This window comes from Eufriesea mexicana, unplaced genomic scaffold (genome assembly GCF_001483705.2).
Source record: "Eufriesea mexicana isolate 0111107269 unplaced genomic scaffold, ASM148370v2 scaffold1137, whole genome shotgun sequence".
NCBI lineage: Eukaryota > Metazoa > Arthropoda > Insecta > Hymenoptera > Apidae > Eufriesea > Eufriesea mexicana.
Window position 1 is genome coordinate 102,369 of NW_016909254.1, and position 13,402 is coordinate 115,770.

Below are 13,402 nucleotides of genomic sequence, written 5' to 3' on the forward strand. Positions count from 1 at the left end.
AGCTTTCCACCCTGTTTCGCCAGCCAAGCCACCCTAACGCGGCTTATCGGCACGCGACGCTGCGGCGAACCGTGATCGCCGATCGCTGCGTCCGTCTCTGCGATCAAGCTCGTGTAAACAACGTGCAACGACTGTTTGACAGGTGGTTGTCTCCGTTCGTGTGATCGTTAGATTCTACGATTTGCAAAGTGTCGCGATTCGTGTCGCGTTCGACTGTGTTATTGGCGCGAAATTTTTAACGCGCCGTCAGTGAGGCATTCGTAGACCGAGGCGACACGTTGGGGATGGCTCGTGTCGCGTTTCGTTTCTTTCGTGTCTGATCTACCAGCGTGGAATTCGATAACGACGGGTTGATAACGTGGTGAAAATGTTGGTTTATTTGACCGCGACACGGTACGCTCGGAATACAAGCGGGTGATTCAGTGTAAAACCAGGCTGATGATCGTTAACCGATCGATCGACTGGGTTATTCTTGGATGCAGCACGTGGTGATAAATGTCATGCATTCGCGTTCGCGACGCTCGTTTCTGATTACGATGAAGGGGTGTTTTATGGGTTCGGAAGGCAGGAAATCTAGCGTAGGATAAACGCAGTGGACGCGTATGCGGTGTAACGATCGTTTCGGCGTTGATTTCGGGAAAAACGTGACCGAGTTTCGCGTGAAATGCTTTCTCGCGTTCGATTCGATGATTAATGTCGCGCGAAGGGTATCGACTGACACGGAAACTCGATTAGATTGATTAGACCGATTAGATCACACGCGATGAGAATCGAAGTAGTACAAGTGCATCGTGTTTGTTTTGTAACTTGAATTTCTCACTCGTGCCTCTGCCTTTCTTTCTTATTCCACATACGCTTTAGAATACTTTTCATTTATACCCTATTTATCAATTTCTCCGCCGTTCGAGTAGCGCGAAAATGACGTAGCGAAATTGCGAGCGATAACATCTAACAGAGCATTAACCTGATTATTTTTACATCGTAACGCGTGAATTCTAAGAATAAACCAGCCCCGTACGACTATGTTTCTCTGTGAATTTTAAACGAACCTGCTGCATACATGCATTTCGCGTATCGAGTAATCGATTGTTTGCAGTGCGAATATTCCTCATAAAATATTCGCCATTGAAAGATCCATCAGTGGCTATTTAAAACCATCGCGGACAAATCTCGAAACTCTATAAATACCCGAACACGTGTCTTTACTAATATAATTTACCTTCTCGAAGCTTTTTATTCATGGCTGACTTTACGCTACGTGATTCAAGAAAATACCACGCTTCGTACATCGCATTCCCGTACCGTTTACAAACGCTTGAATCCATTCAGCCATTCGTCACCAAACGCATTCTACTATGACCGTTAAAATTACATCGCATCCCTTCTACCACCCCGTAACGATTCGGGGTAATCGATACGTAATCCAGCGTTTTCCGCGGGAATACCGCAACGGGAATTCCCTGGAGCAGCCCGGTGTTCGCCGAAGTAACGATTCGGAAAGTCGAACCGAAGGGAAGAGATCGGAGGAACGATGTTTCGCGGCAGGGAAAGGTCGAGGATCGAAATTTCTCGGCGCAGCCCGGAGCGTTCCGCTTGAAACGAGGCTCGCGCAAAGTGAACATACTCGCGCGGTCCGCAAAAAACTGCCTGGCGTGGTGAAAAGCCGAGCAGTCGAGTGCTTTTCTTTGCTTATGAGCCCGACAAATCGGCAGGGCTGCCACCGAAATATTTATGCCACCACCGGCGAAGAGGGTGCGGAAGTGTCGCGTTCGCTTAACAAGCGCCGCGACACGGCGAAGAGGACGCAGGAAACGAAGCGGCGAACAAAGGCGAAAAGCGAGAAGAGAGGTCGGCCAGAAGCGAAGAGGAAGCGTGGAAGACGCGGCAAGAGTAAAATTAACGAGTAGCTGCCATCCGGGTGATGCATCGGAGATCTCGTGGATCAGATAAGGGAGAAAATTCGAAAGACCTGCAGGATTCTGAGAAAGGAGAATTATCTTTTTCGAGAATTTCCTCGAAATTCTCCCCGAAAGATTCCGAGAAATTTGAAAAATCCATCCGAGATTTCTCAAGAATTGCGAGAAAGCTCGAAGATCACTGTGTATCCGATATGAGAAGTACATCGGAGATACATCAAACGAAAAATAAAAAAATATATCTAAGAATCTTATTGAAGATGTTTCAAAGACTGCGAGAAAATTTGAAGAAAATTCGGTAAAATGGTAAGAAAATGCAGGAGCCAAAAGTTAGATAGAAATGTGGAAAAAATTTACTCCTCGGGTAAAATTCGAGCAGAAGGAAGAGGATAAAATTCGCGAAAGCTTTTACGTTAGAATTCGCAGTAACGGAAAAGACAGGTGAACCGCGCGTGTGGTGGAGATCTCGAGGAACGCGTAAAACAGCAGGCGCCACACCGTCTGCGACTAACGCTCGATAAACTACATTACGTGCTAACGCGTCGTGCCTTCTACTTCTTCCACTGCCGTTTTCCCTTCTTTTCCTTTTTTCCACCCACCCTGATCTCCTCTCCTTTTTCGTCGCATGTGCCTGGAACTGTGTCAGCAAGAACGAAGGTCCTATCGCGCGAGGGAGAAACTGTGTCGCAACCTCCATGGCGGCATCGACTTGGCGGGAATTAAAAAAACTGGAGCGTACATGTTATGGAAAACACGGGCCGATAATTAAGTGGTTCCGGTGAACCACGCGTTATCGCGATTTCGGCTTTTATTCCGCGAACGAAGGAAAAGAGAGAGAGAAGGAAAAAGACGGGAACAAAAGACCGCGTTTGCACGTCGATCCTTTCGCGCGTGTTCTCATTGTAGAACCACCGCCAAGTGCCCTGAAGATTCTTTTTTCCTTCCGCTGGCTCGTCGAAGAGGAAGTACCACGACCCCGGCGAGAGACCTCGCGTAATTGCGGCAATCGCGAGTTTTCGTGCTCGCACGCACTCTCGTTTAATACACGCTGGAAATCGGGGAGGGAAAAATCTGGTATAAGAGTGAAAGAGGACGAGGGAAGAAATTGGAATCGAGGGTGGGTAAATCGGGAAGATACCGCGGTGGTGGTAGTCGTAAAATTCGTTATGGAGCTCGTTGAAAGGGGGACACGACAAGATGGCGGTAAGAAAATTGAAGGGAAGAGCTTTCTATATCGCGACGCAATTAATTACGAGTTAGTGCCGTGAACTTTATGCTTTTTGTCTTCTCTACTTCTGTTGCTTGCCCCTCAAACTGTGTCACCTGTCCTGAAAGCCCTATGGCGAGGGAAACTGTGTCACAGCTGCGCCGGTGGTTCGCGTCGCACACCGATAGTCTCGAAGGAAAAACTGACCTGATCCATGTCGCGCCTCGTGCAAAGAAACTCTTTTGCTAATTACTCCTAGCCCCTTTCTTCTCGTCCTTCGAATTCGTGAGCGTTTCTCTCAATTTCCAGCTGAAAATCTGCCAGTTGCTTTTCGATTTATCGCTAATATCGATGTATCGAATTTCTTCTTAAGACATGTCATTCCAAACTTGGAACGTTTGAGGACCTGTCTAATGCGGAAGCTAAAGATTTGAAATTCGGGAAGACGATCTTCTCATAAGACAAAACGCGTTATGAACTCGAAGGAGTTTTAGGAAAAAATCGCTGAGTAGGTGGTACGATGAGAAACTAATATGATTTTTCGCGAAGAGTTCGATGCCGGGTATTGCAACAGATATGTCTGACGTAAAATTTTACGACTCGGCGAGATGGAAGAGATCGGACTCCCATCTCGATTTCATTCTTCCCCAAGACCTTCCTTTTAGGGTCTGTACGCAGTAGCGTAAAATACGAAATGAATATTCAGCGTATTTGAATTCCAGATTCAAAGAACGATTATGCATCTATTTTGCATCTGCTTTTGCCCCGCGATCCTAGATATTCCTCCGGATCGGACAACAGCATGGGCGTTTAATCGAAGTAAATAATTCATCGGCGGGGCGAAAATAAAACCAGCTCCACATTTCTTAAAACTGGCCGAGAGCCACTCTCGAAATCTCATTAAAGAAAGTTCATCGCGTCTGAATCTTCGACCCAGTTTCAACCGGTACGCATTCGAATAAAGTTTGCTCGGTGACGCGTTGCATTTGCGTACGATGTTCGAGCATCGATCTTCCTCTTCGCAGCAACGTGTCGGGAAACGTATAAAACAGCAGGTGCTTCTCCAATACGAATGCTTTCGTTGTGAAACTCGTGAATATAGACGTCGGGAAGGTAAAACGAAACGGAAAAATTTGCAAACGAAAGCAAAAACGAGAGTAAATGAGGAGCGGATCGACGAGATCTAGGATTTCTATTAAACGCTTCAGAGTTCAGCTCTAGATCAAGGAAGGGTAAGGGAAAGGAAGTTTTTTCGAATGAGAATCGGAAATTTTTGCCTCGCGAAATAGACAGTTTAATGTTTTGCTGGTGGATCCGGCGGATCCCGCCATCTCTGGACGATTATCCTGCAACAGAGATCCTCCTGATGGCAAGACGGTACATCAATGACGTCAAATGCGGCACTACACAGCGTCGTTGCAGTTCGATCAGGCGCATGTGCGGATCATCGATCGGTGCGCGTTGTCGCTGTACGCTTGGAGCCGCGCACCTCACACGAGGCGCAAAGCGACCGAAAGCAGAACACGCGCGCGACCAGCCTCGTCCTGCTGTAAAAAGAACACCGTGACACGAACTCGCGAGAAACTCTGACGTGGATATCCCCGAGATCGGGATGCGGAAGCCAGCCTGACCCTGAGCCTCGTCGGGATCCTTCGAATTTCGTCGCTGGAGTTGGCAACGACCGATCTATCCTACGATTTCGAGGGACCAATTCGGTGAAACGATAAATAAAATTTGACGCGAGAGAGAGAGCCTCGAGGATAGCGGCTGGTCGATCCACTGACAGCTGGAACGCGATAAATGTACGATGAAGGAGGATCGTTGAATAAACATCCACTCGTTTCCATGGAACAGATCGCTGGTGGTACGTACAGTCTACGAAAACTATAAATCCGTGTATCGATAAAGCGTGGATGCCCTGGAGCGTGCACAGCTCGTAGCTTCGATTTCGTTTAACGCCAGAGAGAGAGAGAGAGAGAGAGAGAGAGAGAGGGGATCGGAGAGTGCGTCGAAAGATGCTGCGACAATGATGTAGAGAATCGAGCGCGGCGCGTAATCGCGATGAGCAGGCAGACGTAGGATGTGAGCTCTCGAAATAGCTGATCGTTCCATCGACATCAGGATTCTCTTGGTGATCGAACTGAACTCGACAAACCGGGCACGATGCCGAAGCAAGTGCCAGTGGAGAACTTGGTGATCCCGCCGCAGGATGGTCGGATCTGCGGGACCATTTGCATCTGTCAGATGACCGCGGTCCTGTCCTCCGTCGCCCTGGTCTATCTCACCGTGGCCATCTACATGCCGAGCACCAGAGCCTTTCAATCAGGCATCAGCGAGGTGCCAGTGATGTGCACGACGATACGCGCGGTGAACGCGGACAACTGTGAATGGGGTAGCTGCGGAGAATGGTGTCTGTCGAAAACATCCGGGCCCTGCGTCCAGATTCACGTGAACCTTCGCAAGAATGGCTCGACGATACTGTTAGCGAACTGTACCAACACCACGAACAAGACTTGTTACGGTATCGACCAGGAGAACGCGAAGAAATCGAAATGCATCGCGGACGAGTGTCGAAATCTGACCGGTACGTTCAATTGTTCGTCCGGCGTGTGTATCAACATAACCGACGCGTTCGAGTGCATATTCCACGACACCGATCCACCGTTGAAGTGTTCCGGTAGACGCGGCAAGATAACCTGCATAGACATAGACGGTCTGTTCAACTGTAACCGCGGCACTTGCGAGCGAATCAGAACCCCGTACAACTGCGATCGTAGGTGCGTGGATATCCCGACCAGGAACAAGAACATGATCCTATTGAGCGGTGACAAGGTTTATCTGAGTCAATGCGAGAGAGCTATAGACGTTCAGACGAATCGAGAGATCTGGCACGAGGATCGAGGCGACGTCATGATGGCGTCCTGTTACGGGATATTCAATTCCACCCTGGGTGTCGAGGCTGTCGATTGCATCAACGGTTCCGTGCTAGAGAAAGACCTCCTCACCGACCTCACCAACTTCACCTATCTGTCCTATCTGAACATATTCGCGACGAAACCATTGGACGAGACCAGAATGGTCGCACCGCCCGAGCAGGACCTCATTATAGCCAACGAGAGTCGCCTGCTGATTAATCTAGAAGGCTGCGTCAACACCCTTCGCGAGGAATGCAAGGAATTTCTTCACGAATACGGGAAAGATGGATCAGATCATAACGCACGCGCTAGATTCCCGTGTTACTACGCCGAGAGTAACACCGGGGTGGTGGTGTCCCGATTCAACCTGGAGACCACCTATAAGGAGTTCCTGATCGCGTTGCTGTTGCCCAGTATCTTGTTCGTCGTCAGTTGTCTGACGTTGATCTTTTGTCAGAGGACCGTGGTGGTCGGCGACGATGCCAAGATGAGATTCAAGGGCACGGTTGGCGCACTCGTGTCGATAGAGAAGAGCGCTTCGGGTAACCTAGGGGATGCTGGCGGAGGAAACTCTGCTATGGCGCTCTGAGATCCGTCACGTAAGAATTGTTAAACAGCAACGAGACGACGGTTATAGAGCTCCCGGTTGTAATAACGAACGGTTTCATCCCGGTTTTCCGACCAGGTTTAACACCAATCGGACACGTATCGAAACTCTTAAGCATCTGCCGGGGAGAACGAGAGATCGGAGTTATTCAAAATTGGACTATTCCTCGCCAGATTCGAGTCACTGTTAGGTCACGACGACGTTTCGTATCTCGTGATTTTAAATTTCCTTTAGACGACTCTTCTTTAAAAAAAAAAAAAAGAAAAACTTTGTACCTTTGCTATCTAATGCACATACGTAGTTGAGCAAAGAATCAATGAAGCTATAGCTCGAACGAACACTTGTCTAGCGATTCCAATAATGCAGCGAAGTTGCCAACGCTCAGAAAAGTCTGCACGATGTTTTAGAGAACGTATTCTCCGTTTAGCAGTATTTTCATGCGACGTTTTCTTCTTTGTTCACAGGCATTCCCCTCCTGGAGGAGAGTCCGGCTCGTCAGTCGATATTCTCCCTGCGCGGGCATTATTAAGGTGTGGGGAGGGGGGGAACGCGTGGTTAAAATTCTCATCTTGCAAAAAAATAAAAACTACAAAAGAAAACATACAAATACTTCTGCAAAAAGCGCAAACTATCTTTGAAAATCGAGCAAAAAGAAAAAAGAGCGAGAGAGCAAGCGGTCAAGAACAAGTACCAAAGAAAAAAAAGCAACAAGATTTTTCCTACTTGCACTGCCTGCACAAAAAAAAGAAAAAAGAAAAAAGAGAAGTACACATTCGAGAGCACACGTGCTTTTTTTCAAATATCCGCGTCGCTGCCAACACACACAACCGCGCACATGCGCGCGGATGAATCGCTTCGAGAGGTTCGTATGACCGGATAACGCGACACTGCTCTCGCCTGTTTCTCTCCTGCTGACAAGGAGATTGGATCCTGAATTTGGACTCGACCAATCATATTTCGGATACGACGGCAAACGTTAACTAGGAACAAAAAGAAAAACCAAGGAAAGCAAAAGGAACAACAGACAATTCGGCGTCTTTTACACGTGACACGACATTCGTCGGTAGCTTTTAAGTGTCCCCCTTCTGATTGATTCGCCGTGACAGTAGATAAGAACCACTTATTACATATAGCTCTGCGTATCGAGGCTAAGCAACTCTTATTGTAATCACACCGACACTACCAACCACTTTGATACCCGAAGGACGTGCCTTGCTGGTAAATGATCGATCCGAGACGATCCCTGCACAGCTGGCAACAAGCCTACAGAGAGATCTTTGATAGACTCGCCGCTTAGTGCATCTTTTGAAAGTATTTCAACCGTACGCTTGCCATATAAAGTTAATTCAATTTAATCAAACAACAATAAGTTGAACGATCGAAGCTCATCGTCGGCCTATAGCGAGAAACACGAATCCGATGACCCGGTCAATCGTTTTATTCCAAAGCTGCTGAGAGAGAGAGAGAGAGAGAGAGAGACAGAAAAGACGAGACTCCGCGACGACATCGAAGGAAAGAAAGCGTCGTGGAAAATCGAGATAGGTTCGACTGGAGGTCTCCCGAAGAGGAGAAAGTTTTATAAATTGAACGAAGAGGGTCCTAGTGACCCACCAAACGGAGCAATCATTGATTCCGACGAGTCAACGGTGATCATGGGTGCCCAGGAGGAGGACACCAAGTCCAGCACCATGGGCAGGGTGCTATCGGTGGTAGAAATCGCGTCTCTAGTGGAGAAAGCGAAGTTCTACACATCGCTCTGCCTGGGCACCACCGCCATTCTTGCTGTCTTTGCCTTTCTTTTTCTAATCCCTTTCGTCGTGGAACCCGCCATCTCCACGATTCTGGCCGATTTCTCTCCTCACGCCGTGGCCTGCGTCGTCACCGATCACGTTTACGCCGAGGGACTGAAGAACTGTTCTTGGGCAAGCTGTAGAGAAGGTACGTATACGTCATGGTACCAGAATTTCATTAGAAATACCCCTTGCTTCTTCGTGGAGAATTTTACATGGCGCGAATAATCAATGGGGTATCTTTGTCAAAGTAATATAGCCAGATTATGCCTAGTTCTTTATGATTATACGGTGCGTTTCGAATTCCTAGATTCTAGGGAGTTACCGATGAATTTTCTGGGTCGCAGGTTGTACCAGCGCCGCGCTTCGTTGCCATCAGATCAGGGTGAATTACACGAGGCTGACGTTCGAAGAATTCATGGCGAAACCACTGGGCTCCATTCCCTGGGACGTCTCGGACACGAAATTCTTTGTGAACACGGTAGGCTGTGGGTACCCACCCAGGGTGAACTGTTCCGATTTTGCCAAGAAATACGGATATTCGAACATGGGAAAGATATTTCGCTGCTATTACAGCAGAACACATCCAGAGACTGTCGTTGCAAGGTATAATTACGCTGTCGCATTCGTGACAACTACGCGGGCGGAAACACGAAACGTGTCATGTCCGCGGAACATCGAGGTTAATGCGGAGTATAGCGTGTCACAGTAATTTTCAATAGTCTCGGATGCTTTTGTGTGCAGAAAATTGCACTCGGTTTCAACTTTTCAACGTTGACACGTTATCGCGATCAACTTTGTCCGTTAGACGTTACATTTTCCAGTCTTTTTCTCCATTTTAATGGAATCGAAGGACACTCCTTTGTTCGCGAAGTTGAAACTCATAGTTGAAGAATGCTTAGAGAATTTGCATTACGCATTTACAAATCGACCCAATCTCTTTTCGACGAAGATGATTTCTATTTCGAACATTTCCAGGTACTCTTGGAATGAAAACCTGTGGTACCTAGTGCTGGCCTTGGTAGTGCCTATATTTCTTTTCGGAATGTCCCTCGTTGTATTATGCTACTGGTACTGTCCACCGATGGGCAAGACTTGTGGAGGACCAGGGTGTAACTTTATTGACAAGAACGCGAGAAAGGAAGAGTAAGTAACGTGTATGTATGCAGTGCCTGGTGCGGCTAGAAGGACCCATATTTTATCGACCCCTTAGAATTGCATCGAGGAATTATCGTCTGTCGATAAAACGTTATTCGTCTATCGTTTGCTCGTTTCAACCATTACGAAACGATACAAGGTGTAACGAAGAGAAACGAAAGTCGGCACGCTGATAGGTTAGGTTTCTTCTCCGGAAGAAAACGGTGGAAGATAATTCCTCGAGGCAACGCTTCCGCAATGCAGTTTGCCAAAGTGATCCTGCTGTATTCTCTATCGCAAGTTTTCTGTTGCATCCGTACAGAATCCTGGGAGAGGACGAGTTCGAGGAGGACGAGGAGGAATACTGACTGCTACCAAGGGCTCACCCCCCAGCGCGGGAGTGACGCCGAAGGAATTACTGAGAATCCCCAGCGTACTTCACGTTCTAAATTTAAGCGATCGAAAGCAATAGCAGCGTTAGGGAAACCCCGGCAACGAAGACAAATGCAATTCGTTTGTAAATCAGAGAGCTACTCTGACTTCTTTCAAACTTCCACAACTTCCAAAATCGACCTTCGTCTATCGCAATAAATTGCACTTGCGCTTAGCTCGATTGCTTTCATTAAACGAAATTGGTAACCACGCTGAACTCTGCTCTTCTTCAATCTCGCCTATGGGACCGCGCTCGACCCTCGCGGTCGGTCCAAAACGAATTCTGTCCATCTCGAACTCGCGATAAATCAAAAAATTCAACCTTCTACTACACCTACCGCGGAAACAAAAGCGACTCCTTTTCCGAACATTTCTCCCGTGATAAAAAAAAGTGCAATACGAGCCGAAATTAGGCTAAGACCGAACCGTTCGACCATCTTGGATCGTACATCGAAAGTGCATTTTCCAAAGCGTTTGTCCTTACGAATTAATTCGAGATGACTGCGATATTTTTACACCGTGTTACCAGGGAACGGGAACGATTACCTTCTCGTGCAATCACTTCGAAAGAGTGACCGCGACAGTTTTACTATACCGATCGCGGTATCATACTTCTCGCGAGATTTTTTATACGCGAACATAATAATCTCTGACGGCGGGTTCGTTGATCTACGAGGTAAAGTATATGTCGGTCGATCGATCATGGTCGATCCGAACGGAGAGCTCAGTCTCGATCATCTACCAGTATTTTGAATGAGGTTCAGAGATGCGATGTAACAAGGTGCGCCTTCCTACAACGTGATAACTTTAAACGTAAGGAACAAATATTCAAGTGGCACGTTTTAACGCAGCATTCGTTCGTTATAGAATAAGTGATGTGCTTGTGTACGTATTTGTGACTCGTGTTTAAGCAGACTCGGGTAAGATGACGTTCGATGATGGTAAATTAGAATCGCGAGAAGGTTAGAGTCTTTCGACGGAAGAGAGATATTTCGTAGTAATTGGACGAAGCGTAGCGTGGTTTCGAGGTGTTCGCTGCGCGAAATATCATTTTACCCAGATCTGCGTTTATCTGTGCTGACGATCGACGAAAACGAGGCAACATCGTGGAAAGCCAGTACGTTGCTGAGCAGTGTCGACTCGTCGAGCATTTGAACAGAGAAAAAAATCAAAATCCTGTGCAGGCTCGTGTCACGCGAATGTACGTGCCAGCACGTCCATTTCTGCGTTTCAAATTGGAGCGTTCGAGATCGATAACGAAATTCGTGTCAGCGACGAGGAACGATAACGAGTCGAAAGGAACGAGGAGAATAGAAAATTGAGAAAATATTTTTGATTCGAGGAATATACGAGGACGCGAGCTTTCGCGTACGATGGGAAAGAAGCAAATGGAACGAGAGAAGAGGGAATACGGTATTTTTGCAAGTAACGGAAAGGAGTAATGGAAAATGTCGATTAGAGAGGTAGAATTTTGGCGGTAAATTTGAAGCGACGCGAATGAAACGCAGGAAATGCAGGTGCAGTGACGCGATGGCCTGCAGGATCTGTCTTCGCACCAAAGGATAAAAATTCGTAGGTTAAGTTTAGCTCGTAAGTTAAGTCTGTGAATACGATCGATCATCGTATCGGGATCGGTCCAATGATTGTTACAAATTTTTTACGCGGACGCGAGTCGCGTCGTGGTTCTAGTTAGAACGAACGAACATATTTGCATAAAGCGCCAGGTGCACGCATGCACGCGTCGTGCGGTAGTAGTACATAGCTGTAGATATCGGTTTTTCAGTTGAATTTTTCGAAAGGGACGAGCGATCTGCGTTCCATAAGCTGCGAAACAACGTGACCCAGCGAGCAAATAACTTAGCGAATTTATTAGCAATAATTTTCCATTTTAACTTAGAAGGGGTCTCGAAATATCTGATCAATTCGTTCGGTGTACAGTGATTTCATACGATATGAACTCGACTTTGAATGCCGGACTACAGAAAACGAACACACGACGCACATTAACGAAGGGAAATTACGTAAATGCCATATAAGTTTAATTACTCGAAAAAGCGTACAAAATAATGATCTCTTTTCAACAAGACGATACACGGTACTGTTGTTAATCAAGCGAAATGTCTGATATTTATAATATACGATCTCTCGACGTTTCTAAAGTCCAGTCCATATTCTACGAAACGACCTGTACGAATTAAAAATCGGTAAACAGCCATCGAAGGTATTTAACGTAAAATTCGGTATTATTAGGCTAAAGACCAACGTCGATACGTTCATTAGGATTATCGATATCTTATTTCTAGAGTACTTATCAACGAGTTCGGTAGCTTTAATCGTCACGACGATATCGTACGCCACTAAATCGTTAAGTCTCGTTAGCTTTACGCGGATCGAATGCCAGCGAGTTGAGGTTGTTTCGAAGCGTACGGAAGCTACGTCGCGAGCCTGTACATCTAGAATGGTTGTGAATCCTTACTCGGCCTTACTCTAGGCATCCAGCGAGTTGGCATAATTCGCCTCGAGTCAGATGCGAATTCCAATGGAGCCTGCGTTTCGGCACTCACTCCCCACTTCAAGCTTGCTAATCGATTTCCGTTTCGCGCGAGTCGGCGGTCCACCGGTCCATCCGTCGATCCATCGATCTCCGCACGCGCGCGTCTTTCAAATTAAACCTCGTCGAACGATATCAAAATGGAATCTTCGCTCTCGCGCCTTTCTAGCGTCACGTGAAATTTTTGCTCAAAGACGCTCGACTCACGGGACGATGAGGCTGAACGATCGACGCCGAGAAAAAGGGAACAGGCAAACAAGGAATTGGGAAACTTGGATTAGCTTTTTGAACGGGTCTCGAGACACTGATTAGCAGCTAGCATGATTCAGGCTATAATTTGTCGACGATCGAGCGTTAAATTCCGACCGTCGAACCACTCAACGATCGTCGTCTCTCTTGGATCGATAAACGAGGGAGGATTTTACTCGATCTCCGCTCCAAGTGACCGGTTTCCGGACCACGAGACACTTCCGATCGTCGGGCCGTACTTGCAATTAGACGTCATTGTGCTTGATCAACGTACACGCGCGAATAACGAGGATCTTTTCGGGCATTCAAGCACAAATCCGTGGGCTGCCGCCTGGTTCGCAAGCCCACGGGAGAAGGGCTCATTCGAATTCAAGCACTTCCATATCTCTCATATCAGATCGGTCTAGTGCCAATTCGTTAGTCGGTTAGAATCTCGCGTGTGATCATCGAGTTTAACGTATTTAGAATCCACATCGGTCGCGGGAGAAGACGTCGATGCGATTAGGTAGGCTAATACGAAATTCTAGGGAAACGAGATGAAACGTGATAAAAGTGATAATCGTGAACGAGTACATTTATGATGGGCTACGAAAACGTT

General features: G+C 47.1%; 2 protein-coding genes across 3 annotated transcripts; both read left to right on the top strand.

Moving 5' to 3' along the window:
- The first annotated feature begins 5,139 nt into the window (after positions 1-5,139).
- Positions 5,140-8,067, top strand: Teh3 (tipE homolog 3 phospholipid transfer protein). Its single transcript, XM_017900197.1, is given in 4 exon segments — positions 5,140-6,595; positions 6,598-6,637; positions 7,110-7,128; positions 7,131-8,067. Coding segments are annotated over 4 exon segments (1,521 nt in total). The 5' UTR covers positions 5,140-5,286; the 3' UTR covers positions 7,284-8,067.
- Positions 8,068-8,181: 114 nt separating this feature from the next.
- Teh2 (tipE homolog 2 phospholipid transfer protein) lies at positions 8,182-10,528 on the top strand. 2 transcript variants are annotated; one of them, XM_017900199.1, is made up of 4 exons: positions 8,182-8,583; positions 8,783-9,041; positions 9,414-9,592; positions 9,895-10,528. In XM_017900199.1, the coding sequence occupies exons 1-3, from the start codon at positions 8,298-8,300 to the stop codon at positions 9,583-9,585; spliced, it is 717 nt and encodes a 238-aa protein (XP_017755688.1). In that variant the 5' UTR covers positions 8,182-8,297; the 3' UTR covers positions 9,586-9,592; positions 9,895-10,528. The 2 variants fall into 2 exon arrangements, with proteins under 2 accessions (XP_017755688.1, XP_017755687.1); XM_017900198.1 differs by having other exon boundaries at positions 9,414-9,581.
- The last annotated feature ends 2,874 nt before the right edge of the window (positions 10,529-13,402 follow it).

Excerpts from the sequence above, each read along its gene's own strand:
- Teh2 (XM_017900198.1), top strand. The coding sequence starts at position 8,298 with ATGGGTGCCCAGGAGGAGGACACCAAGTCCAGCACCATGGGCAGGGTG. Across the intron at positions 9,042-9,413 it reads CCAGAGACTGTCGTTGCAAG|GTACTCTTGGAATGAAAACC; the intron begins GTATAATTACGC and ends GAACATTTCCAG. Across the intron at positions 9,582-9,894 it reads AAGAACGCGAGAAAGGAAGA|AATCCTGGGAGAGGACGAGT; the intron begins GTAAGTAACGTG and ends GCATCCGTACAG.